The 26,001-nt window shown below is 41.6% G+C and overlaps 2 protein-coding genes across 2 annotated transcripts in view; one reads left to right on the top strand and one right to left on the bottom strand.

The window, feature by feature from the left end:
- Positions 1-10,214, top strand: part of SPTBN5 (spectrin beta, non-erythrocytic 5) — a 113,789-nt gene extending 103,575 nt beyond the window's left edge. Inside the window, exons 62-70 of the mRNA XM_060273618.1 lie at positions 221-799; positions 1,042-1,113; positions 2,512-2,598; positions 3,591-3,682; positions 4,751-4,836; positions 5,259-5,394; positions 7,129-7,244; positions 8,317-8,457; positions 9,573-10,214. Coding sequence (XP_060129601.1) covers positions 221-799; positions 1,042-1,113; positions 2,512-2,598; positions 3,591-3,682; positions 4,751-4,836; positions 5,259-5,394; positions 7,129-7,244; positions 8,317-8,457; positions 9,573-9,718 — 1,455 coding nt within the window. The 3' untranslated portion in view covers positions 9,719-10,214. The remainder of the gene's footprint in view (positions 1-220; positions 800-1,041; positions 1,114-2,511; positions 2,599-3,590; positions 3,683-4,750; positions 4,837-5,258; positions 5,395-7,128; positions 7,245-8,316; positions 8,458-9,572) is intronic.
- Positions 10,215-10,280: 66 nt separating this feature from the next.
- Positions 10,281-26,001, bottom strand: part of LOC118083547 (cytosolic phospholipase A2 beta) — a 42,614-nt gene continuing 26,893 nt past the window's right edge. The window contains exons 9-20 of the mRNA XM_035112065.2: positions 25,650-25,754; positions 24,172-24,209; positions 21,594-21,729; positions 20,801-20,937; positions 19,706-19,928; positions 18,433-18,547; positions 17,662-17,799; positions 16,908-17,009; positions 16,022-16,204; positions 15,511-15,677; positions 14,285-14,471; positions 10,281-12,426 (exon numbers count right to left, since the gene is read on the bottom strand). Of these exons, the coding sequence (XP_034967956.2) occupies positions 12,179-12,426; positions 14,285-14,471; positions 15,511-15,677; positions 16,022-16,204; positions 16,908-17,009; positions 17,662-17,799; positions 18,433-18,547; positions 19,706-19,928; positions 20,801-20,937; positions 21,594-21,729; positions 24,172-24,209; positions 25,650-25,754 (1,779 nt within the window). The 3' untranslated portion in view covers positions 10,281-12,178. The remainder of the gene's footprint in view (positions 12,427-14,284; positions 14,472-15,510; positions 15,678-16,021; positions 16,205-16,907; positions 17,010-17,661; positions 17,800-18,432; positions 18,548-19,705; positions 19,929-20,800; positions 20,938-21,593; positions 21,730-24,171; positions 24,210-25,649; positions 25,755-26,001) is intronic.

Genomic DNA, 26,001 nt, shown 5'->3' with positions numbered 1-26,001 from the left:
AATGGTGCAAACTAATGTGGTAATGGAGCAAATGAGAAACCAAAATTGACAGATTCATCCAAAACACCCATATACCTGCCCAGAGACCATATTATACTCTGATCTTGCAGGTTTCCCCTCATATTTAGTAGTATCCATGGCAGGTATGTCCATGGCTCACAACTACAGTACTTGTTTTTTTACTTCGTTTTCATTCAGGTACACTTTTTGTTTCTTTCAGAGGGAACTGAAACTACAGAAACAAATTGATGCTAAGAGGACTGGGCAACAAGAGAAAGGGAAAGTGATCAAGGTTCCCTCTCTAAGAAGAAGACATTCAGACAGGAGAGCATCTCACACAAAACATCTTGATCCGAAACGAACTCAGCCATTGCCGTCTATATCTTCGGCGGACACGTTGAGGATTCCCCTAGAATGCGGTGTCTCTCCTACGCAAAAGTCCAAAGAGGATTTGCACAAATGTGGCCTTGGAGAAGAGCTAATGTTGACTGACTCCAGCAATGTCAGTTCTCCTCCTTCACCAGTGTCGCTCAGCCTACAAGATTCAGATCTAGGAACTCAGACTCCTTTGGTGTCCTCGTTACCCTCTAACCTAAAAATCCAACCAACCGATGGTGATTTAGTGCTACCACATGCTAGTGATTTCAAACCATCAAATATGAAAAATGCAAAGGATGGCACTCTCTCTGATGTAGAAACCAAAAAAGTGAAGACTGTGCCCAGGGGTGAAGCAATTGACAATAATCCAACTTTGCCATCCTTGGATTTACCTCCTCAGAGATTAGAAACTGCTTTTCAGGTAGGTCTGCACCCACAGCAAACACCTACACTGAATGAAAGCTACATAAATCTATAATTTGTTTTTTTCCTATATTAGAAATGAATGGGTTTGGGGGTCTACTGGATGCACCAAATACTCACTGGCAGCTGATAAATCTGTAATACGTGAAGTGGCCCTTAACTTTGGGATATTAATTAGTGCTATAATCAAGCATTTTTCAAACCAATCTAAGATCTCTGAAATTGTCTTGTGGGTTCTAGGTTCCTGCAAAGCACCAGAGCATGGAGGGTTTCCTAGAAAAGAGGGATCAGATTCTTCCAGGAAGAAGACAGGTAACCACAAGTTGAACTGCCAAGGGAAAGATGAGATAATATATAAACAAAACAGGCTCACTAAAGGCAAAGCATGTTAGCCTAATCTTCTTTTCCCTTTTGAGGTGATTGTAACAGGGATTCTTGGTTGGGGGTGGGGGATTCAAGAAAGCTATTGATATAATGCTTGAGGAATTACCCTTGCTAATCCCCATACACCCATCCCTTCCTGAGATTTTCCCGCCTTGCTCGTTTTTTCTTAATCCATAGGCAGAAGGATTTTGCATCAGGACTTTTCTTCTCCTCACCAACAGTCCCTTAATCTTCTCCAGAAAGTTGGGAGAAACCCCAGAACTGATGTTGGGGGTATGCAGGGCAGGGAGGGAAGTCCCATTGTGCAAGCAGAAGTCATTCTGCTGGTGCAATTGTTTAGCTCAGGCATCCCCAAACTTTGGCCCTCCAGATGTTTTGGACTACAATTCCCATCTTCCCCAACCACTGGTCCTGTTAGCTAGGGATCATGGGAGTTGTAGGCCAAAACATCTGGAGGGCCGCAGTTTGGGGGTGCTTGGTTTAGCTGAATACTACTCATCTATTACCCAGCCTTTCCATGTCCCATTTCCCCCCCTTTGCTACATCCTACGTAGCCTCATCACATTGGGTTCCCATCACATTGATTGGTTCACATTACATCGATACAGCTAGTTCCAAAAAATCCCATTGATTTTGTTTTATTCTCTTACTTACCCTTTTCATACTGATGCATTTTAAAGCTCATAGAGGATTAAAATATTTCAGATTTTTAACACATTTGGAAATCTCACCCTTTCCCCGTGTTAATTACTATATGTTTAATGATTCGTGAAGAAGCTTGGTCCTTACAACCAGGATAGGGAATCTGCAGCCTTCCAGATGTTGGATTCCAACTTCCATCAGGCCTTGTCAGTGCGTCCAATGGATAAGAACTATGGCAGCTGGAGTCCAACAACATCTGGAAGCCGACAGGTTCCACATCCCTGCCTTACAAGACTCTCTTCCTGAACTATATAGCTCAACTATTGAAAAGTGTACCCCACTATCCAGCTGCGTGGTTGAGGAAAGTGAGGCAAATGCAAAACACTGTACAATACATTGTTGTTGTTTAGTCGTTTAGTTGTGTCCGACTCTTCGTGACCCCATGGACCAGAGCACGCCAGGCACTCCTGTCTTCCACTGCCTCCCGCAGTTTGGTCAGACTCATGTTCGTAGCTTCGAGAACACTGTCCAACCATCTCATCCTCTGTACAATACATTAGGTGAACATAATCAGAGTAAAAGCAAACCATCAAGTGATGAATAACCCCCAATGATTCAATAATAAGCAGTGCAGTTGATGTTTAGAGGTAATAGGTGGTTGACTTAGTTTTATGACTTTTCTAGCCAATGTCAAGAGCTTGGAACAGATATTATGTTAAACTTGGAAGACAAAAACTTGACATCTACAAGGATGAAAAGGAAGCATTCCAGGTAATTGGTGTTACCATATTTCAGTTCTTATCAAAGACTGTGTTGTTATTATTAGTAGTATTTGGTATTTTATGTGCTACATACATGCCAAAATGTATTCTAATCCACACACACACAAATGCTGAAAACTCACATTTCTGGCAAAGAAATATTGAGCAATAGAAATCTACCTTGAAGGTGAGGTAGTCTTCATCTTTGGTATAAAGTTGTGGATAAATATCTCAGGGCAGCAAGATTCAGAAATCTGTCCCATTAAAAATAGGAGCTGGGTAGTACCCCCAACAATGTTCAGTGTTGTAAGTGATGATACATGGTACAGACAGACAGACAGAGCCAGCAAGGTTATGATACTTGGTCATTTGTTAGTGCAGGGAAATGTGATATTGGCATACAGCAGTGGCTTTCAAACTTTCTGCTTTTAGTGTTCCCTTCCATATCAGTTTATATGCCAATACACTCCTTTCTGCTACAGTAGGTTCTGTGGCATATTCAGGATTAGTTCACCATGCCTCACTGTCACTCCACATATATGGAGAACAGGCCCTGGGAGGTACCAGATGCTCCCCTGCACATCACAAAGGAACATTGAGGGCTTATTGACACTTCCTCTCGCCCCTCTGCTTTCCCTCAGGGAAAACTGCTCTTTAGTGCTCCATAGGACCTAATGTCAATGTGGGTTTCTCCATATTGGCGTTTTCCCCTATTTAGAGTTAAAGAGCAGGTTTTCCCTAGGAAAGGAGCAGAACAAGGGGAAACCTGCTGAGACCATGCCTAGAAAGCATGGGTCAAACAGGAAACCACTCGGACCATGCTTTCTAGGCACAGGACAAGCGGAAGTGTGGATAAACCCTCATAGTGAATGATGAGCAGTTTTTCAAGGAAACTTTTCCTGCATTATTGACACCCCAGCTATACAGAATGAGTAAGTGTTTAAATCAGAAAAAAATAGGATTGAAAGTCTTTGGTTATCAACTCTTCTTCTGCCTTGCCAGAATACAACTCCAGTTTCATCACTTGGTATTGCTGGAGCCAAGTGTGAGAAGTTGACGGAGTATTCTAGGAAAGAACACGCCTTCAGTCTAAGGTAAATCAAGTCGGTGATGCAAAGATCCAAGTTTGGGGCAAGTACTCTTTGGTGAGAGAACCCCAGAAAATCACAAAACATGCAGCAAAGTAAAGCAAGGAAATATAGGGTGTTGGACCTTTAAAATCTCCCCTTCTAAGTCCCTCCCAAAGTTCCCCATTTCCCCTAGCAAAAAAAAAAGACCACGTGTTTGGTAAATTTAAAATTGTTTACTTACAAATTCTCCAAAGGTCAAATTCATTAGCTTTTCCATACAGCATTCGGGAAAAGTTGCACAGGCAGTAAAACTTGACTTAGTTACAGTGATGAAAGTTCCTAAGTTATTGACTCCCCTCTCAAGGTGAGAGGGAGTGACCTCGCTAAGCCTGGCAAGACAGTTAACTCCTTCATGTTGGTTAAATGAGGTTGGTTATCCCACACATCACACACCCAATCTAAAACATGCATCTCTGTATCTAGACTAATTCAAATGTCATTTCCTGTATCCCAACAAAACTGCAGAATTTAGTGATATTTTTGTATCATTACATATTAGTTGTCCTTTTTGTTGTCTGTAAAGGTAAAGGTAAAGGGACACCTGACAGTTAAGTCCAGTCGCAGACAACTCTGGGGTTGCAGCGCTCATCTCGCTTTACTGGCCGAGGGAGCCGGCATTTGTCCCCAGACAGTTTTTCTGGGTCATGTGGCCAGCATGACTAAGCCGCTTCTGGCGAAACCAGAGCAGTGCACAGAAACGCCGCTTACCTTCCCACCAGAGTGGTACCTAATTATCTACTTGCACTTTGACGTGCTTTCAAACTGCTAGGTTGGCAGGAGCAGGGACCAAGCAACCGGAGCTCACCCCGTCATGGGGATTCGAACCACCAACCTTCCGATCGGCAAGCCCTAGGCTCTGTGGTTTAGACCACAGTGCCACCCGCGTCCCAACGTGTTGTCTGTATTCTTAACTTTATCTCAAAATAAAAACCCAATTGAAAACAAAAGAAGAGAATTCTAGGTTTTCCTATACATAACATATTGGGAAAGGCTACCCCAGAACTCAGTCCTTCTTCAATATGTGACTTACAGGTTGAGTGATGGATCGGAATACTACTTCGCAGCACCTTCTCAGAAGCTAATGGAAGACTGGGTGCAAGCACTATGGACTACATTAGGTAGGGCTGTTTGATCCATTTTATGCAGCATTTCCCTATTTCTGCCCATGTGACATTCCCACAAGATGCCTCAACAGAGGTGCATAATTGGACAAGCAAAAGACACACATACTGAAGTACCCGAGAGTCTGATACAAGGTAGCAAGCTGCCTTATACCAAATCAAACCATTGGTCTATCCAGCTCAGTATTATCTATACTAGCAACTTTCAGGATTTCGGAGCACAAGTTATCACAGCCCTACCTGGAGGTGCCAAAGATTGAACCAGGGACCTTCTGCACAAAGAGCAGAAGCTTTACTGACTGAAGATAAGAAGTCTGCATAAGGGCTGTAGCTCAGGAGCAATATTGGGTTTAAAAACCAACCCTTCTTATTAATTGTCTTTCATCCATATTATGTATTTTTTACTTGGGTTCTACAAGGCCACCATAACAGCCTGCGTTCTCTACGGAATGAACTTCTAGCCGCAACAAACACAATGAGGCCTCAGATAAAACCTTGGATCTCTGCAGCTGGAAGTTCTGCCAACAAGGAGATTACCAAAAGTCTGCTTCTCAGGTACACACTGATTTTGTATATGTCGGGTCAAATGTTTCTTATCCACCATCTTTGTAAAGGCTGCAGTAACCTAAGTAACATAGATTGTCTTTTACGGCATAGATATGCCTCTGCATCTTATAAACACTCCTATCAGAAATGACGGCAATACGTAGGGGTCACCTAGACTTCCTTTTGTGCCACATTTCTGGGCACAGGTCCATGCTTTAAAGTGCCACATTTCAGCACTTACTCCCCCCCCCCAGGTACTTTCACTGCAAAAGCCCACTCTCTTCCACTGAATCAGAGCAACCGGCAATCTGCTGAAAATCTGAATTGCTGTTTGTTCCGATTCTTGTTAAAAAGTATGTTTTCACAGGGAAAGCACGGGGGCAAAAACAAAACAAAACATATCTGAATCATATCGTATCTGAAACATATCATATCTGAAGAAGTGTGCATGCACACAAAAGCTCATACCAATGACAAACTTAGTCGGTCTCTAAGGTGCTGCTGGAAGGGGAAAGTTTTTATTTGTTTCGAAAACAAAACAGACAGCGCTTTAAAGCGCAGGCCTGTGCCTAGAAAACGCTGGGGAAAAGGTAAGCATGGACAAGCCCTTAGATGTTGCTGGAAATCATGCTGGTGGAAATTATTAGGATCAGGAATGCCAGTGTCTTAAAACCAGCACTTCTGCAAAATACCTCACTGAAATCTCTCCCCATTCTTCTCTGAATCAGGCCATCCCCTGCATGACACCTCCACAGGACTTGTGGAAAAAATGATTGGTGGTTCTTTGTTTTGCACGGTCAGGTGGAGACCACCCAAACCCCAGGCGGCCCCCGAGCGGAATAATGACACCAGACAACATTCTATGGGATTAAAATTGGCCACAACTTTCTTAAGATTCAGATGTAGGGAGACCTTGGCACAGGCATTAGGCATTTATCCTTCCCAGCCCCCCAGCCGGGGGTCTGGGTAATTTCCGGGTTATACAGCATATGTGGGGGTTGGGGTTAGCTCTGGAGAACATATGTTTGCCGCCCTTTTGCCGCCACTGGAGGGGCAGGGCAATGACGGCATTAATTTTGGGAGTGGAGGGTGGGAAAGCTCTGGAGCCGTCGGCTGCTACCCAGGTATGTCTCGCCTTCTGCTGTGTGCACTGGATGGTTACCTCCTCCTACCTGGCCAATCCCAACCTGGCAACAGCTCCCCCGACTGGATTGGATAGCTGGCTGTGTGGGCGGAGACCACAGGTATCCAGCCCGGGAAGGTGGTGCCAGCCTCCGAACTGCTGGGGGCTGCCTGAGGCTCCCAGGGTGCTACGTGCGACCGCGCAAAATGCGCATCCCTTTTATATGGGGAACGGTCATTGTTTCTTGTTTGTTGCCTTTAATACAGTGGTACCTCGGGTTAAGAACTCAATTCGTTCTGGGGGTCTGTTCTTAACCTGAAATTCTTCTTAACCTGAGGTACCACTTTAGCTAATGGGGCCTCCCGCTGCTGCCGTGCCGCCAGAGCACGATTTCTGTTCTCATCCTGAAGCAAAGTTCTTAACCCAAGGTACTATTTCTGGGTTAGCGGAGTCTGTAACCTGAAGAGTTTGTAACCTGAAGAGTTTGTAACCCAAGGTACCACTGTATATTTACAGTTAAGGGTGTGCTATACAGTACTGTAACTAATTTAAACTTGTATTTGTTATCTAAGTTTTCAGCAGAGGAAAGCTAACATCTGTTTAATACTGTTTGTTGATAGGAGAACACCTTCCTTCAAACTTGCAAAAGAAAAAAAGCCTGTTGGAAATCCCCAGGAATCAGGAGAATCGACACAGGATTTTAGTATAATCTTCGCTCAGGATTATGAAGATTCTGGTAATACTGGAACATTTTTCTTTTATTAAAAGTATATAAATACGCCTAAGAGGGGGAAATTACATAATATAGAAATGAAAACATGCTGTATAATGTTGTTGTTGTTGTATGTTTATTTATATATTTTACCCTGACAGGAACTCAAGGCAGCTTACATATAAAAATGCACCATATTCTTCTTCCATATCGTATAATCCAGTTTACTAACCTAATATTTTGATGACATTTTGGCCATAGACCATAGCAATATGCAAAATTCTTACCAGTCAAGTGCACAGATTAATTGCTTTTTTCATGGTACATATGTAAATTAGAGATACAGACCTCCTCTGGAGTTCATAAACAGAATAAAAAGCATTATTATTGATCTGTTCTCATATCTTCTCTCATTATGAAAACATTGAAAAGATGGTGGAGAGTAATAGAGAAGTGTGGGATAAATGATTCATTCAATTAGGAGGTGTGAACTGTACTTTCTCTAGGTCAGGCCTCCCCAATTTATCATCCATCCACCTTGGTGAACAAAGCACATCACGCACATACTTTAGGCTGCTAGAGCAGACCTTTCCAAACTGTGTGTTGCGACATTCGTGTGTCACCTGCAGTGTGTGTGTTGAATGAACACTCCCCGTGCTCCTCGCGGGACTGGAAAGGGGTTAGTTTAACCTCTTGTTTGCTAGTAAAACTGAATTACTGTCTCGTGAAATGATGCATGCCTAAAAAGTGTGACACCAACATGAAAAGTTTGGAAAGTTCTGTGCTAGAGGCTTGATAAAAGGTAAAGGTAAAGGTACCCCTGACTGTTAAGTCCAGTCACAGACTACTCTGGGGTTGCGATTCGAACCGCCAACCTTCCGACCGGCAAGCCCTAGGCTCTGTGGTTTAGACCACAGCGCCACCCGCGTCCCATAGAGGCTTGATAACCTCCCAGCAGTCTCAATTCAACAGATTTCTTCAAGTCCTTATTTGTGACTTGAAGAAATCAATAGTGATCTATAAATATTTCTAGAGTTTTGATGGTAGCTTTACCCAGCCACAGGACCTTTAAAGATGTGTTAATAACTCATTTCAGATGCTTCTTCTGTGCACTCCGTGGAATCCGATCCAATAACACTGTTGATGTCCAGTCTATCAGATCACCCTCAAAGCTATCATAAAACACAGCCTTATCCTAATGGAGGAAAGAAAGGAACTCTGGATCAAGGAGTCCAAGGTAAAGTTTAACTGCAGTAAAGCTGAAGGGGGCAATTTTCTGGGTAACTTGAGATACAATTACTGTATACAATTCATAAACATCAGCTTGAAGGGGTGGTTGCACTCATATTGTGCATATGTTAATTTCAGTTTAACACCACTTGTACATTTAAACACACATCCACTCTCCATCTCTGTTTTGTCCCTGAGGAGGTGTGGAATTTATCAACTAAGAAAATGATATAGTCCATGGAAAATGTTTGTTAAAATGTGAGATTATAAATTAGGAGGAATCAAGTGAAAAAACAGGATTGGCTAGGAAATATATCAAATTCTTAGGGGGTTGGAATAGTGAACTGAGGAATCTGCTCCAATTACATGCCTCTGTGTGAAATTCCTCCTTGTTCTCATTACATATTTGGCCTTTCCCCAAAACTTAAATTCCTACATTGGGGATGTATGTCAAACATAGGCAAATCACCCACCATCTGATCCTGCAAGGCATTCAGTAAAGCAGCTCTGTAAAATGCTGTGTCAATTCCAAAACAACAACTCCTAAATCACCAGACTAGGAGCCAAGTTGATTTAGCAGATGCTGTAGTGTAAGGCCTGATAGCCTTCTTGTTTTTACCATTATTAATTCTGCTTCTGCTCCTCGAGTAGTGGCAACCCAGGGAGATCAGACATAGAATTTGGTGCAGGGTGTCACATTGATGGGTGGTTATTTTTCCAGGAGTTTGTCATGACAGCTTTTTAGTCTGATGGGGAAAGGCAATAGCTCAGCGGTATTTTTGCATGAAAGGAGCCCAGGTTCGGTCCCTAGCATAGTCAGGTAAGGCTGGGGGGAAATCCCTTGTCTGAAACTATGGAGAGCTACTGTCAGTCTCTGCAGGCAACATGGAGCTGGCTATTGGCTCAGTTAGAATACAAGGATCCTTACCAGCACGAGATTTTTAGGATCTCAGGTAGAAGAATTTCCCTGTTGCATTAGGAGGCCCTTTTGGTTGCACCGTTGCCTAATAAAGGGTAGTTCCCCAGGAATATATAATAGGGCCTTCTCTGCAGTTGCACCCTGGTTGTGAAATATGCTTCCTCCTGAGATTAGGCAGGTGCTGACAATGGTTAGTTTTTCAGGAGCCAAAGCTGAACCAAAAACTGAAGTAACCAAGAGCCTAGACACTCTGCAGAACCCGGGGAGAACAGAGCCAGAGACTGAAGTCACAAAGCAGAAGAAAAAGAAAGAGAAGAATGTCTTCAAAAAGCTTTTTAGCAAGAAATAAGAGCAGCAAATGGAAGAGTGTGCTGCACTTCTGTGGGTGTGCTGGGTTCTTCTTTTCATTACACCCTATTGCCTTCACTAAGTAAATAAAACAACAAAACAGTGCCACTGTCAATAATTCAGCACCAATATATTTTAGACTGTTAAACCATAAAAGCCATAAAAGTGATTGTAGACTGGCTGCTCTCAGCATACTTATTTTTTTTAGAGGGAAGTACTAGAAAGGAAGACTTAAGCCTCCTTCACATATTAAGCACCTGAAAGGGTCTTTGCAACTACAAAGAGCCATTGGGATCCCTCTCCCCACTGCTGGCCCATCCCCTCACATTAGGCTGTTGCCATCCATGGGTTATAAATTAAAAATGCACTATAGTAAGAGAAAAGCATGAAACTGTTTGCATTCCTTCATTTTAATGTTTAGAAACTGTTTTCCAGAGAGAACTAGGTTTTAGATAATACATAGAATGGAGACCAAATTTTACACTGATGTTTCTCTAGTTTAAACTAATGGAAAACATTTTTTTCATATCCCTCTTTAAATAAAACTGACCCCACATGAAGTATTTCCTGTTGCAACTGTTTTATTATGAAGTTATAGTCACCACATAGTAACTGCCTATATTTTTTGTTCTTTCTGAGATACTCTTAAAGCAAAAATAATAATTCCTGAGTTCCTTCCTAGTACACTGCATCTACTTCTATTCATTTTGCCTTTGTTAAATGTGGCAATGCTTTATTTAAAACACACCAAAAATGTTTTAACCTTGACTGCTTTAGAACAAAATTGGTCATACTTTGTCTCTCAAGTCCCTGTTCTTGACAAGATGATGAAAATATACCATTTCTGGGTGGTCTTGCTTTTATATGAGAGATGCAAATACTTTTGAACCAGATTCTGAAACTGTATAAATCATATGACCCCAAATAATTTCTGTAGAGTGGATATAATTTGCTACAGCTGAAGATCTGGTTTTTAATACTTAATGTTCTGTGGAGACAAACTTCTTCTGACACTATTTAAGGATCTGACATGCCTACCCTCAGGTTTATGGTAACATCTTCCAGAGTATTCATAAGCAATGGAAACCAGCTTTTTACAGGGTGTTTTCAATTTACAGCAAACAAGTTGAAGGCTTCCTTTTTAACTATACAACATTACTGTTTGCCATTGTCCCCAACAGGTTTTGCATGCAAAGATACAATCACCAACCATGCACTGCTTTTGTGTAAGAGGTTGCCTCATCAAAGAACCAGGCATGTGGAATCAGGGCACCTGACATCGCAATTCATAGGGCTTTGCTGATCTCTGCCAGTCCAAACAGACTTGCAGGATTTAGTGGGGAGGGATATCAAAGCAACCATGCAGCACAAATAGCAATATTATAGTGCCAGTCTACATATAAAAAAATGCTACCATTGGTAGAAGCAGCAGTCTCAAAGCACCAAAAGAGCAACATTTATTTACTGAGTCAGATTAGCAGTTCATCTGTCTAACCTAACACGGTGAATGCTGACCACAGCATGTCTCCGACCCAGTTTCTGAGGTTATCAGACAGCTGCTATTCCCAGCCCTAGAGTCTCATACATTAACTTTATCTGTCTCCAGTGCAGCAACTAGTGGGCAACATTTTAAAGTACTTAGGCTTCAATGGGTGTAGAGTCTTTTATTAATCAATAAATCTCCAATTAAGTGTTTGCAGAGGGTACTTAACTCCCTCCAGAATCACTTCTATTGTGGCAAATTTAGCTATAGATTCGGGTTAAAAAGGATCAAATACAAGCAAATAAGCCGTGTTGTGGATTGAGTTTGTTGAACTATGGTTAACTAACAGATCTGAGTAAACACAGAGGCAATACAAGCAAACAAGGCAATGTTGCAAATAATTATAATGGGTTTCATTAAGTTATAATACTAAATTATTTTAGCAATGGCGGTTTTTATTCACAGCTGAAATGTGTCAATCCTCTTTAGGAAACAACAGCAAGAATATCTGTATGGCATGATGTAATTGCTCATAGTGGAATTGATGCAAGAAGGTTCCCCTCTTCACAGTTTCCATTGGTACTGAAGTCCAACACATCTCCTTCATTTCCATTAGCGTTGCAGAGGGTTCAAAGTATTATAAACAAATCCCTGTGGCCTCTCAAATTAACGTATCAACAATGTCACTCCTTGCCATACAATCTCAGTTACACACTGACTCGGTAACTTTAACTGACTGTTGTCCAGCCCCACCAGAATCGCCACCTGAAGCTCTTCTGGCTATATTCCTCACATTGTTCACAAGCTACAACCCAGGTATGTGAACTTGAACATGGATGGCTCAAAAATTAGGAATATTAATAAATAAAGAAGCCATCTGTTCAAACTAGGCAGGGTGGGAACTTCACTAGTGTTCACTGCAAACTGCATGGTATAACTATGCCTTAGCATTACCTCCCACAATGTAAGCGTTGGGGGCTAAATGGCGCCCTGCTCAGGGAGACAGAATTGCTTTCTAGCCTGAGACCAAATGTTTTTCTTCTTCTGTATAGCATGCTGGATGGCCTGGAGGATGTGGTCTTCGCTACAGAGGATGTTATAGGTGCACAGGTTTAGTAGTTTGTCGAAGTCCTCCTCGCTGTAGGTTAAATGGAATGTTTTGTAAGGCGAGTCTTTACCCAAGTTTACTTCACCTCCACTCATTTCAGAAGGAGTGCGCTTCACCCCTGAAAGAAACAAACATAACAAAACCACAGGTAAGCAAACCTTACTTCAATCAGAGTTCTGTACTGCATTTTGGTTGGAAGTGTCAACGTTTGCTAATTGGAAACAACCAACAGAACTAAAACGTTCCACATTACTCTACCTATTCCATGCTCTCCTTGTTATGCACTACTCAATCTGCTGAGCAGTGAGAAATTCCAAAAGTAATATAGGGTTTTCTTTTCTTTTGGGCAAGACAACATTGTACTTTTCAGGTATTTTTCCAATACTCATTTCTGCAAATCCAAGGCTTTCATTCAGCCAGCTAAAAGTCCCCCCCAAAATTTCTCCTTTGATAGCAACAATGCATCTTTGCAAATTCTTTTGTTTTGTTGTTGTGTGAACCTGTGTGCTCTGCCAAGCATGCATTCATATGCACACTTTACCCCAGCAGATAGGTTTTTGTACATACTACTTGGCTGGGGAACTGCTGTGCAAAATTCAGAGAATGGAATTTTGAAGGATGGCTGTGTTTGGGTCCGCATATTGTTTCAGAAAATGCAGATTACATAAATTGGCCTTTAAGAGCGCACTGAATCAACTCCCCACCCCATCCATAGGGGTGGAGGTAGAAGCCAGGGGCATTCTTTTCCCAGGCCTCTAAAAAAGGTGAAAAGGTCCATAGTGAATAAATAATGTGTGGTTTCTGCAAACAATTTGGGAAATGACACCTATTGAATCTCACCATGGCTGGGGCAAGCTTTGGAGATAATTGCAGAGCATTTCCCTCCCTTTTTGAATTTTGTCCACTCTTATGCAGTATGAAGCCCTACTATATTTTGCTATTGGCAAGCCTCCTGCTTGTACAGTTTTACAGCTGCCATGTGAGCCTGTAGCTCAGAAATGTGTTACTGTCTGGGATTCATGTTTGCTTGTCTCCAATTAACAGTTTGGGGCCAAGGTGGAAGACTGCAAATCTTGGCTCCGGCATTCTTTCCATATATTCTCATTGGCCTTTTATTGGAAGGAAAGTGGAATCTTATGTTAGGCCCACCCCATTCCCACATTTACAGTTTGGAGTGATGGATTCACTACATACAAATTCCAAATTATCGATGTTTAAAAATAGATTGCTTACTTGCTTCTTGTATTATTTAGCTGCTTAGAAAAGTTAGAAGACACAGCCAGAGTCTTTTATGTGTAAACAATAGCTGGCCTAGCACTTCTGTGATAAACCTCCTGCCACAAAACCTATTGGATAACTCAGGGGTCAAAGTTTGACTCTTCCGCACCCTTTCAGCTATTCCACAACCCAACTAACTAAATGCCACCGCTGCTCCCAATTCTGGGACATGTTTGCATAGAACATAGCAAGATGCATATAAATAACGCTAGATATATATTGGGAATGCCAATATACTACACAGCAAGGTACAAAAAAAAATTCAATCAAGCCATTCCTACTTCTCACCCAGGGTGTACACACTCCCCTTCCATCTCTCATATGGATGGGGGTGGGGAGGAGACAGGTTTTTAGTTATTTCAGAGACCTGTGTTCAGTGAGTGGGTGGGTGGGTGGGTGTATAAATCAGCAAACCTCTCCCTTTCCTCTCTGTGTTGCTGGCAGGGGAAAGTGGGTGTATGGGGAAAAAAATCCTGACGGGTGCCAGTTTCCCCCAGAGCTCCCTCCCAATGAAGCTATGTCAACATGCACCAACATTCCAAGAGGGGGGAAATGGCAGGCACCAGCGAGGGTTCCTAGTGATAGAAACATCCAATACAAATGGATTAAACAAAAAAATTAAATGTGGAAGCAAGTCGGAGAAGTTCAGACTAGAGATTGCTGTTAAAAACACATTAGGCAATGGACGCTGGATTTACCTGGTGCCTTGTACTCCTTGAAGGAGGCGCATACTGGTGGGAAATAAATCAGTATTGGTGCTTGCGGGTTATCTTCATCTGAGAACACATAGCACTCTTTGGGATTCTCCCAGTCCTCTTCGGTTAGGTCAACTTTTGGAAAAGGAATACTTTGCTCTTCACAGTATTTGGCCGTCAAAAGTATTTGCTAGAGAAGGCACAAATCAACACTTTCTGTTTATCAGAATTTAAGTCAATAGTACCTTCACACTAAATTAACCCATGATTGGCCACCTAGAGTGGGCTGAAATGTGGGGTGTGAATACAAAACACATACCTGTGATACAAAAATACAGGCTACTGTTCTATTCTCTAAGATGCTTTGACAGCAATTGTTATAGAAAAATGATATTATTATTACTTAATTTATATCCTACCCATCTCATAAATTTAAAATTAAAAGGTAAAGTTTTTAATGTTTGAAGTTTTATTCTGTTTTTAGTGTTCTGTTGGAAGCCACCCAGAATGCCCGGGGGAACCCTGACAGATGGGTGGGGTACAAATAATAAGATTATCATCATCATCATCATCATCAAATATGTCCAATAGGATCTATGTGTGTGTATTATTTCTGCTAATGAGAGAGAGAACACCCAATAACAGCAGCCTTTAAAATCCCAGCCTAGTGACTTTTTACAGGGACCACACAATCCTTTTCAGAGCCAGCAGGAAAGGCACTGCCACTGTGGCACTTGATTCTTGAATAGCAAGGTGGATTCAGAGATAGAGTGAGTATACCAAACCCTGTACACCTATAACTCCCTGCATTAGCAAGGAAGGGACTCCACTAACCTGTCCTTATAAACCGCTTACATACATACCTGCATCATGTTCCAAAAGCTGATTTTATGACTCTCATTAAATCCACTTCCAGCTCTCTTAGGTATCATGTTTGCTTCAGCAAGCCTTCCCCACCCCCCCACCCCGAGCCAGTGTGGCAGCTTCCCTTATAAGCACTGAAACTGCTTTAAAGTAGATCTGATCATTTGTCTACCCTGCCTAATACTCTGACTGACAACAACTCTCTGGGGTTCCCATTACCGCTTTACCTGATCCTTAACCAGAAACGCCAAGGATGGAACCTGCTAGACTATTGTCGCTCCCCACAACTGTCTCAAAGCTTCCTGGGGTGCCGCCTTGCTACAGACACTGGGATGGAAAGCCATATAGAATTTATTCCTTCTTACCTTGAAGGGTGAGCTAATGTCATAACTCACAATGATGATGACATCCACATTCCTCTCTGGCTTAAGGAGTGGTGGAATACTGGTGTTAACAAAAAAGCCTATATCTATTAAGCACAGTGATTTCTCCACTGGTGTCAGCTTGTTAGGAGAAGCATCAAACACAGTATCTGAAAAAAACAAGGTTTAAGGTTTTTTATCAGCATGACCGTGAGAAAGATGATTATGTCAAAGTAACATGGTAGCAGGTATTAACATCCATCACTGGTAAGATTTGCATTGCCTTTTCATAATAATTCACCTTGCTTCTACTGGGTAAACCCAGCAAACTGAGCAAGAGTTGCACAAGAGCACTCCCCTTGCTATAAAATGAAAATTACATAGGACCGTGGTTCCCAGACTCATGGACCAGTTGAAAATTGCTGAGGGTCTTGATGAATATTCTGATGGCTGTAGAAAACTGAGCTAGTTGTGAAGGGCCAAAACCTTTTAGGAAACAGTAGTTATTAGTTACCTCGCCATTCAATAAATTCTTTCTGTTGCAAATAGTCTTTATGAAAGTCAAGACTTTGTAGGAAGTTGTGGGTTTCCCCTTTTAAAGGACGATCAGTTAGAATATCATCAAAGATTTCACCAAGTTTTCCAGGCCCACAACTTGGAGGCTTATAGATCGTGAAATATCCTTCATGTTCTTCACCTGGAATAAAATATTGAGGAAGTTAATTTCTGGAAGCTTTCCCTTCCCTTTCCAGAACATAACGCTTCAAGGTTCTTCAGGTATTTTTTCACACAACCATGTTCCACTGATAAAGGCATCATCCAACTGGCACACTCTTGGAAAATGAAAACAAAACTCAATCACTGAAGCTTGTAAGTGGGACCAATAACCCAAAGTTGCAGTGTATCCTCATCCCCCTAATAGGGGTGCTCCTGTTCAGGGTTCCTGCCAGCAAAGCTATACTATAACCCCCACTCTCAGTTTCATGGTTTTCTCTTCAAACTCGCAGAGCCTTATTCAATTAAATTGTTGTGCTAGCAGAAGCCAGCAGATGGTCCTTGTGCTGACAGAACCTTAGCCTTTGAGCTATGTTGAATGGAAGCCATGGCCAACATGGCTCCTGGATGCCACTGTTTTTGCCCTGGAAGGGAAGGGGAAAGAATTGAGGAATTGGGATGTGATGCAAGACTGCCAAATCAAGATTTCAAAATTTTGTGTCCTCTCTATGAACCAGCCTGGCTTGTGGCATCACAGAGGGTGGCCCATAGAAGCAGTCAAAAACATTTTTAAACATTAATTTTAAAGTTAATTATATATGTGACAAATTTGAGGAGGGAATAAGCATGTTGGGGGAGCTGCATGCAACCCACAACTGTACAAGCAAGAATAAAGTGGTCAGTACTCTTGGCCAGGTCTTTGGCCCATCGATCCCAAAATTCTTCTTTTGTTGAAGCAGTATACAGCCCATCCATAAGATTCACACAGTAGATGTTAGTCCAGATACCTGGAAGTCCAAACACACAGAAAAATCGTTTTACTAGCCCAAGTTAACCACCAGAATCAGGAGAATCAGTGTCTATATGCTCAATGAACAAGCAAATTATTTGCTTTAGCACTAAGCTATTAGTCACGCTACCACAAGAGAGGCCAAATGTTGCTATATCACTGAAACACAGGAAGTAGATTCAGATTATGACTTTTTCAACCATTTTGTCAGTCTGCTGCTTTTGAAAGTAATCTGTGAGTGGCAAAGGAAAATTAACACTGTGCATTTTTGGATTCCAATGAAAGCATTAAAGGAATTGGTTGTTCTTTCTTCCATACATTATTTGCATCCATTAGCACTGCTAACAATACATTTAAACAACAGCTGGAAGGAAAGCAGAAAGAGCATAATCACACCATGACACACTCATTTACGGGAGTGTGGTGTCTTGGGAAACTGAGTTTGTTCTTTACACAGAGATAGAATCTTGTATAAGCTACATCATATATCAACAATGAGGTATAACATTATTAAAAATAATATGAGAAATGCTTGTACACTGGCATCATTTGGTTGTCATGAAGCACTGATAACATTGAAGAATGGAGATGCGCAAGGATGTCAAAAGGCTGATAGGTTTTCTAGTTTAGCTTATGAGTAAACAGATCACCTTCCAGATAACAAATCCGGGATTCTGGGATCTTCTTCACTAGCTTTCCCATGAAGAATTCACTATCAAAATCTTCTGCACGAATGTTGACACCATATTTCGGGAACCCTACTTCATAAGGAGAGAAGTCCACCCATTCTGCAAACAAAATAGTGTACAGAAGGTTAAATGCCTCTAAACTTTATGGCTAGGTCACTAACATAAAAAGAAGCAGAAAAGGACTAAGCAACATCCTCTTGGTGGAAGAAGTAGCATCATCAGACAGCAAACCATTGAGTCCCATTTTTGTATCTTGACATGGGATACAAGGTAATTTATTATTATCTCACATATCACCATTTGAAATTTTGAACCGTTGGTTTTCATTACAATTTTTAAAGCAGTTAACATGGAAACAGGCTCAGGTTTTCAGGGAAAGAAAGCAGATTATTCCAAATCAGGGTTAAAGCCATTGAAAAGGAATCCCCTAGAAGCCAATACGAGAAGTATAAATATTTTTCACATAAGGACTCTAAATACCAGTTTGATATGACTGTAAGCTTTAAACTGAAAGAAAAAAGCAATCCAAACTCCCACTTATGAATTAAGGAGACTGTTGTTTAATTTGACCTTCTGAAGGTCTACTCTAAGAAATGGATTCCCCTACAAAATAGAAGTATCTCATCTGCAAAGCCAAATGTAATTTCTCTCTGTCTTTAAACGCTCAAAGCATTCAGCAGCAGCATAAAGGATTCCATTCAACAACAGTGAGGTTAGCATTACAACACCTACCTCTGAAATCAAAGGTGCTGACTTTGTCTTTGACATTTATAGCTGTGTAGATGGGCAAAGGGTTCTGGCCTTGATTCAAAGCCTGGCGCTGTTCTGAGAGTTTACTGTCATTTGCCTAATATGGAAGTAAATGAAAAAGAAAAAAACCATTGAAGCCAATATCTCATGAGCATCCAATATCAAAATGATGATTATGAAACCATATTGATTCCCGCTACCCCGCATCTACTACTGACTTTACTTTCTGCAAGTATATATGCTGTAAGCCACCCAGAGTGGCTGGGGAAACCCAACCAGAGGGGTGGGGTATGAATAGGTCTGGATAGTTTCACACTATAGGAAGAAATTATTAAATCTCACTGTAACACCTCTACTGGATCCCTTGCCTACTATTTGGCCATTTTTTTCTGAGTGAAAGGTTAATGCTGGAATAGGAAAATGAGCTTCCCACCGCCCCCAAAAAGAAAAATGTGATCTAGAAATACCAGGCATGCCCATTCCCTTCCTACCATATATGAAACTGTCTTCTATGGAGTCAAACCATTGGTATTCTCTATCTGAACTGGCAGGAGCTATCACCTTTCACTGGATAGGCCAAAGATTGAATATAGCAGTTACTACATGGAAATAATGTGACTCACCCCTGAACTATAGGTCTTCTAAACACACACACCATCACCACCACTTCTTCACTGATAAGATGGGGAAAGCTCAAATGCCCCAAGGAATACAACTTTCTCTCCCCATTTACTTCAAGCACATGGCAGTAAAGATGCTTAGCTGCTGTTATGTAAGTCTTGGCCTCTTGCAGGCTCACCAAAAATTGAGCCAAAGGCATTTCACAACAATTGGATGGTCCTTGTTTGGTGCTAGCCTTTAGCAGATGAGTTTAGGGTAGCATGGGAATTGGCTTGGCTTCAAATTTCCCTCCCCAAGAACATGATTTTCATGTTTAAGATGAATACAGAAACAATCAACCCCTAGCCCTCCAATCTTTCTATGAGTTTCACTCTGTTCTTTTCTTGTAGAAATGTTTTAGGGGAAGGGGATGTTACTAGTTTCAGAATAGCACTTGCAAAACCTAAAATATTGTCAAAGGGAAAAAGATGACTCTTGTAAACAGTGTAACCTAAAGTTGTGTGAGAGTCTTTCATGCTTTTCTTTGACTGGGAAAAAAAACTGCCTCCATGCGCAGGGATTTTTCAATAGGTAAGCCCTCTGAGATCCATCAGAGCCCCTAGTTTAGGAATAACACAACATTTAATATACATACTTTATCATGTAAGAAAGCTTCTTGAACAAGGGCCCAGAGAGCTGTAAAAGATCGAAGGTGCCCCCTTTTAACCCTCTCAACCAGCTCCTTGTGATAATACTTCAGTCGATCGATGGAAATAACATCTATTTTGCTCTTCAACATGTTGCTTTTAACTACTTTGATTGCTTCTTCCAAATTTTCATGCGACCAATCAGTATTTCTGTACAAGTCTGTCATAGTCCTAAGAAAGGGAGGAGAAAAAACAGTACAGTATTTACAGAACAAGGGTGGTGGTGGTGGTGATTTTATTTACCTTATTGGCCTCACTTTCCCCCCAAATTCCGACAGTGAAAAGTCAAAGTGCGGCTTATATTCGCAACCTTACAGTATGCAGTCAGGAGCGCAGGGCAAACAGTGCCAGGAGAGTGGCAAAGCGCCTCAGGCATAGTCCCCCATTCTCTTCCCCAAGGCTGGGAAGGGAGAGCGCGAGGAAGGCAGAAAGCCGCCAGCAACGCAGTGTGGCTCCCCCTCCCCTCCTCCGCCCAATATGCAGCCAGGAGCAGCGAGGAATGGAGCGGCTTATATTCGGGGGTTTCCCCCCCTTATTTTTCTTTTCTCCCCCTCCAATTTTAAAGGTACGGCTTATATGAGGGTGCTGCTTATATTCAGGCCAATACGGCATACCCCAGCTTTTTCCCTGACAGGGATTCTTCTGCAGCCTCAAAATGTCTTTGTTTCAGGGCACTGCCACCAACAGGAACTTCCTACCACCCTAGGTGCCATGGGGACTTCCATAGTGGCAGAGGCTGATGAAGTCCAGCAGAGGGTCACCTCACCTTACCCCAATCCCTTCAAGCAGCAGAGACTGAGGCTGCAATTGCACTGTATCCCACTATGGCTGAAGCAGAATTGAAACTCAGGTTCCTTAATTTTGTATCTGTTGGCCCACATCACAAAATATTATTGGAGTGTGAACCAAATATATTAGTCATGGAAAATCTCGCTGAGGTGTATATTTGTTCCACTGACCTTCAGCATGTAGAATGCTAAATGGATTGTGCCCAGTATAGCTGGGATTCTAATTAAATGTGACACACTTTCCTAACTCCTTACCATGTTGACCCAGAAGAAGTGGTGATATATGAAATGCAATCCAAAAGGTTGAGTTTCTGGAGTGCTAGGAGATGACCATACAATCCTGACATGGCTCTGACTCCGCCTCCTGTTGCCATAACAGCTATCACAGGGACCTGTTAAAGCAATGGCATCACCAAAAATATAAGCGATGACCTCAAAAACCCAAATGATTGCATTATAAGACTCTGCTTAATGTGACTGATTTAGATTAGAATTTCAAAATCCTGGCTTTCCAGCATGCATACAGAACAAAATACTGGTTGGAAAACGATGAAATGCAGTAAGGAAGTAATCTGTGAATTAAAGGTTATTTTGTTTGATCCCTAGAATAAATTATAGAATGTCCTGCTCTCTTAATCTCATCTGTCCTGTGAGGCAAATCCTGACTTTATAGAGGATGGAATGTGGAACACTGGCCAAGAACAAGGTTGGTCACCACTAAGGTGGGATTCAGTCTCAAATCTCTCATTTTCGCTCTCACTTTGCATGTGCAAAACTGTGCTATCCTATATGAGTGCAGAAGTTATGGAACAGGGCCCCCACTGAATTTATGGATTTATTTAAGTTGCGAAGTAGACAGCGGGAATTCACACAAGGCAAGAAGTTTGAGTGACATCAGAATTGTAGTTTTCAGGACCTCCCTTACAGTACATGAACCTTCACACTTCAAAGGTAGTCCTGTGTCGAATACTAATCTACTCAAACAACAATCCCAAACATGTGAGTCACCAAATATCTTCCAAACAGATCACAGGATGCTAAGACGCACCTCATCCTCAAACAGTCCTCGTCTCATATTAACAAGCTTATTCAAGGCATCAGCAACGATCTTCTTCCTTTTGCGAAGGAAGTCCTGCTCGTCAGCACAAAGCTCATATCCCAAACGCACATCAAGATTCTGTGGACTGGAACACAGTTACAGAGCCTTGTCACTTTAGAGCAGATGACAGGTCATTTTTACAGTAGCTGCAATTACACAAGCTTCCATCAACAACTAAGACTCATCAGTCAAATTCTGAACCAGAAAAAAACAAGACTCCCACTCAAGGCATGATATTATTTATTTTGAATTGCTGTGTTGCCTTGGTGGCCTCCTCTTTTCACACATCAGGTATAAATATAACTTTTAAATGGGAACTCCACCTACTTTTCACATACTGTACTATTTGTAGGGCTGAAGTGTTTAATTTGTTTTTAAAAAGATGAACTGATAAATCGGGCAGAATATTACATAGATATACATAATTTTAAATACAATTCCAAAGTCCAAATTAGGTCAATACTTTTAGTGGATCAACAATACATGTTACAAAATACTGTGCAAGCTTTCAGGTCCTCTAGAACTCTTCATCAGGCTTTGTGGTAAACAAACTGGCGGTGGACAAGAGGAGGAAGAAGCGAGCAGGAAGCAGGGGCATAGGAAGAGGGGCAGTGGGGGTGGATTGCCCCGGGTGCCCTCACTGAGGAGGAGGAGGAGGAGGAGGAGGAGGAGGAGGAGGAGGAGGAGGAGGAGGAGAAGTTTGGCTGAATCATGGATGAAGTCTGCACTTAGTCACTGAAGGGAAGATATGAGAGGAATTCACAGACATCCAAATGAAGTTCTATTAGGTGCTTTGTAGGGCTGCTGTCCAAGAAGAAGGGAATATATAATGGGTTGATGCCCCATTAAAAAAATATACCGTATTTTTCGTTCCATAAGACGCGCTTTTTTCCTCCTAAAAAGTAAGAGGAAATGCCTGAGCGTCTTATGGAGCGAATGCATGGTCCCTGGAGCCGGATTGCCCAGGGACTAAAGGCAGATTGTGCTTTTTTTAAAAAGAAAGAGCTAAAGGCTAACAAGAGAGCGTTGAAAGGAACCCACTCAGCAGCTGATTGCAAGAGATTGGGGGGATAAGGGAGCTAGCTCCCTTCCCGCCCGCCCCGCCCCCCTCAGTTGTTGCCTGCAGAGGGAGACATGTGACTGGCTGATTAGATCATGTGTCTGGAAACTGTAGGAATGGGTTTCATTTCCTAGAGAAGCTGCAGAACTGTGAGTTGAACCCCATAAAAACAGGATTTTTCCCTTTGCAAGGAAACTCAGCAACTCTGAGCTGATCCTAAAAATGGAACTTTCCCCCTTTGCAAAAAAGATGCACAACTCTGAGCTGACTCCCCCCGCCCCCAAAATGGGCCTTTTCCCATTTGCAATAAAAGCTGCACAACTTTGAGCTGATCCTTAAAAAATGGAGCTTTCCCCCTTTGCAAAAGAAGCTTCCTCAAATATTTAATGTGGGGGCAAAGGCACCTAGGCCTCTAGGAGTTGGCTGCTATGCCTAGGACAATTCAAGAAAGCAATTTTTTTTTCTTATTTTCCTCCTCTAAAAACTAGGCGCATCCAATGGTCAGGTGCGTCCTATGGAGTGAAAAATATGGTATAGAATATAAAATCCAGCTGTGCTCTATAACTTATGTTGAACCCCACACAGAAATGAGGCCAGCAGATGTGATCCCACTCAGCTCCATGTGCACTCATTGTAACGTGTTCAGTCTTTATGTCTGTACTAAACCAGCTGTATTGACAACCATTGTGTATTTGTACAGACAAAGACCTGCACTTCTCCTAGCTTCAACTAAGAAAGCTACATATAGTGTGGGTAGAAGCAAGTCTTATGAATTTTATAATAAAGCAATTAACTGTGAGGTACAAAAGACTGGCTTTATTTTTTTTATCTTCTTGTGCAAATTACACTACCATAATGTAAACTAACAACCACATACATCATTACACAGAGGAGGACTTCTTGAGAAGCAGACTAGCCACCCTCAAGGAACCAGGGGCGGCATTATCAGAGGGAATAATAATAATAATAATAATAATAATAATAATAATAATAATAATAATAAATTTTATTTATTAAAGGGAGGAAGATTCCCAGCAAGGACTCCCGCAGGACATATTCAATTTTTAAAACTGCAACAACAAAGAAGCAGTGCTTATTATTTCTTTTAAGAGTTTTACTTCTGTTTAGTTTTTAAAATAAAAATCTGAAATATTGGTGCTCCTGAGCAAATATTGTTATGTGGCAAGATGGGGGAGATATTCAGCATGCAAATGCAAGGCATCAGCTTTAATACAAGGAGCAAGTGGGAAGATGGATAGATGCAGATGCACATCACACTCAAATGAACGAAACCTAATGCAATTAACAAATGCCACATCAACCCAAGCAAGTTAACGTGGCATGGCACAATTTAGCTGAACAACAACAGAGACGCCTGCTTATTAAAGCAGCAAACCGTCTCCCATCCCTTCCTCATGTCCTCAAGGTAGCCAGGACAGAGCACTGGAGAAAAAGCAAGTATCTTACCAGTCAATTACCTTGAGGTACAAATCCAAAGCTCCACCCTGAAACCAAACAATATATGTATGAAGAGAACACAATATATGTATGAAGAGAACAAGAGAAATAAAACCTAATGGCAAGTGTCATGGTTCTCTTAAGCCTGATGGAAACTGTTTGTAGTTGACTGTGCACAGTGAGCTATTTTCCTAGAAAAAGAGATGCCAGAACTCACCATGAAGGCCTCCTTGTTCTCTTAGAATGGCAATGATGAGTTCCAGCTGGGGGGAAAGCCCTGATCGTGCATGATAACGGATTACAAATGAATCACTGCAGCTATCTGTGCTAAGGAGCTGCGATTGCCCAATGTGTGTTTATGAAAGCAATTATAAAAACAATTAAAGATGAGAAATCAAAGTTTGTTTGCATTTTAATGAGAAACTACCTAGTTTACACTTCCCAGACCAATACAAGAACCAATACACAATAATGTATGTTTCAGAGGAAAGTATGCATACATTTGCAAATGTAGCATACAAACATGCATTATAGTAAAGAGATATGCTTGCAAAAAAGTGTGTATAGGTCAAAACGACATACAAAAATGTGTATCTTAAAAGAGAAAATTGCACTACGTAGCTGATCAATTTTCATGCTGCAGGCATGTGGAGAACTAAATTTAAGATTGCAAAAATGAGAAACAGAAATGGATAGATTCTTCTTTGCTCTAGATTCTGTGTTTTCTTGAAACTACATGGCAGCAACTTCCTGGGGGGGATGCAAACTTATGAAGCAGCCCTTTTTTCCTATTCTTGAGGTCCGATACCAACCACAGAAAATGATTTTCTGCTGGTCTTTCTTGAGATTGCTTGGCCAGGAATGTGAAACCAATAAACTCACATGCTAGGGCTGTCTTCAAAGAGTCAAAACACTGGAATATGGAATCTTTTTTGTTTCTTACTTAATTTTTGTAACTTAACTCTTCTGTCTTAATACTGTCATCAGACTGATGCATAGAAAAGAGCAGGCCAAAATACACTGCTCTGCCTACCATTCAGGAAGTTGAGTCTCCTTAGTCCCTTCTTCCTACTAGGAGTAATTCTTCTCATCAGTCATGTCTAGAAGCCAGAATAAAGCTTCCATTATGCTACTCTCTATCTAGAGGGAGATAGGCATGCTGCTACCTGCCAGAAAACAGGGGTGGAAAGCATTCATCTAAGCCACCCCTGGTTCTACCCAATTCTGGTACTGAAAACAAACTCCTAGGCTCAGCATGTGCTCAAAGGCAGCTTTTTATTTAATTCTAAATGAGCAAAAGCAGATACAACCACTCTGGCATTTGCCCTGCCCTTGTCTAAATGAGTGTCACCCTACTGCAACAAATCACCCTTTTTAAAAAAAATGAAGATGTCTTTTTACAGTTTGTAAAGTGATGTGGAAACACATTGAAAAGGGAATAGAAAGGTTGTTTCGAAGAGCCTGTATTAAACAGAAGCAACACTTGCCTCCAACACAGGTAGAGCTACTTTGACTTGTTGTCCCTCTGGAAGTAATTTCAAAGGCAGAATTAAAGAGTAGCCTGAATCGTTCCTCTCCTCACTTGAAATGCTCTGGGGAAGAAAGGAAAACGTATAGTTTTTACCCAAAGGTACCAGATGTAGAAACTTCATTGAAAAATGAAGATCTCAGATTAAGAAGCATTCATTGATTTCATGTCACGTTTAACCTGCCTCTCAGCCACAAAATGGGCCTTAGAATGAGTGAAGGGAAGCTATGTGTTAATGGAAGGACCACCTTAGGATTAGCATCCAGCCTAAAGAGAGCTGAGCAGCCATCTCTTTGAACCAGAGGCATTGT

Source organism: Zootoca vivipara, chromosome 1 (assembly GCF_963506605.1).
Source record: "Zootoca vivipara chromosome 1, rZooViv1.1, whole genome shotgun sequence".
In the NCBI taxonomy this organism is placed as follows: Eukaryota; Metazoa; Chordata; class Lepidosauria; order Squamata; family Lacertidae; genus Zootoca; species Zootoca vivipara.
Note: the sequence above shows the minus strand (reverse complement) of the source record. Positions and strands in the feature narration are given on the sequence as shown.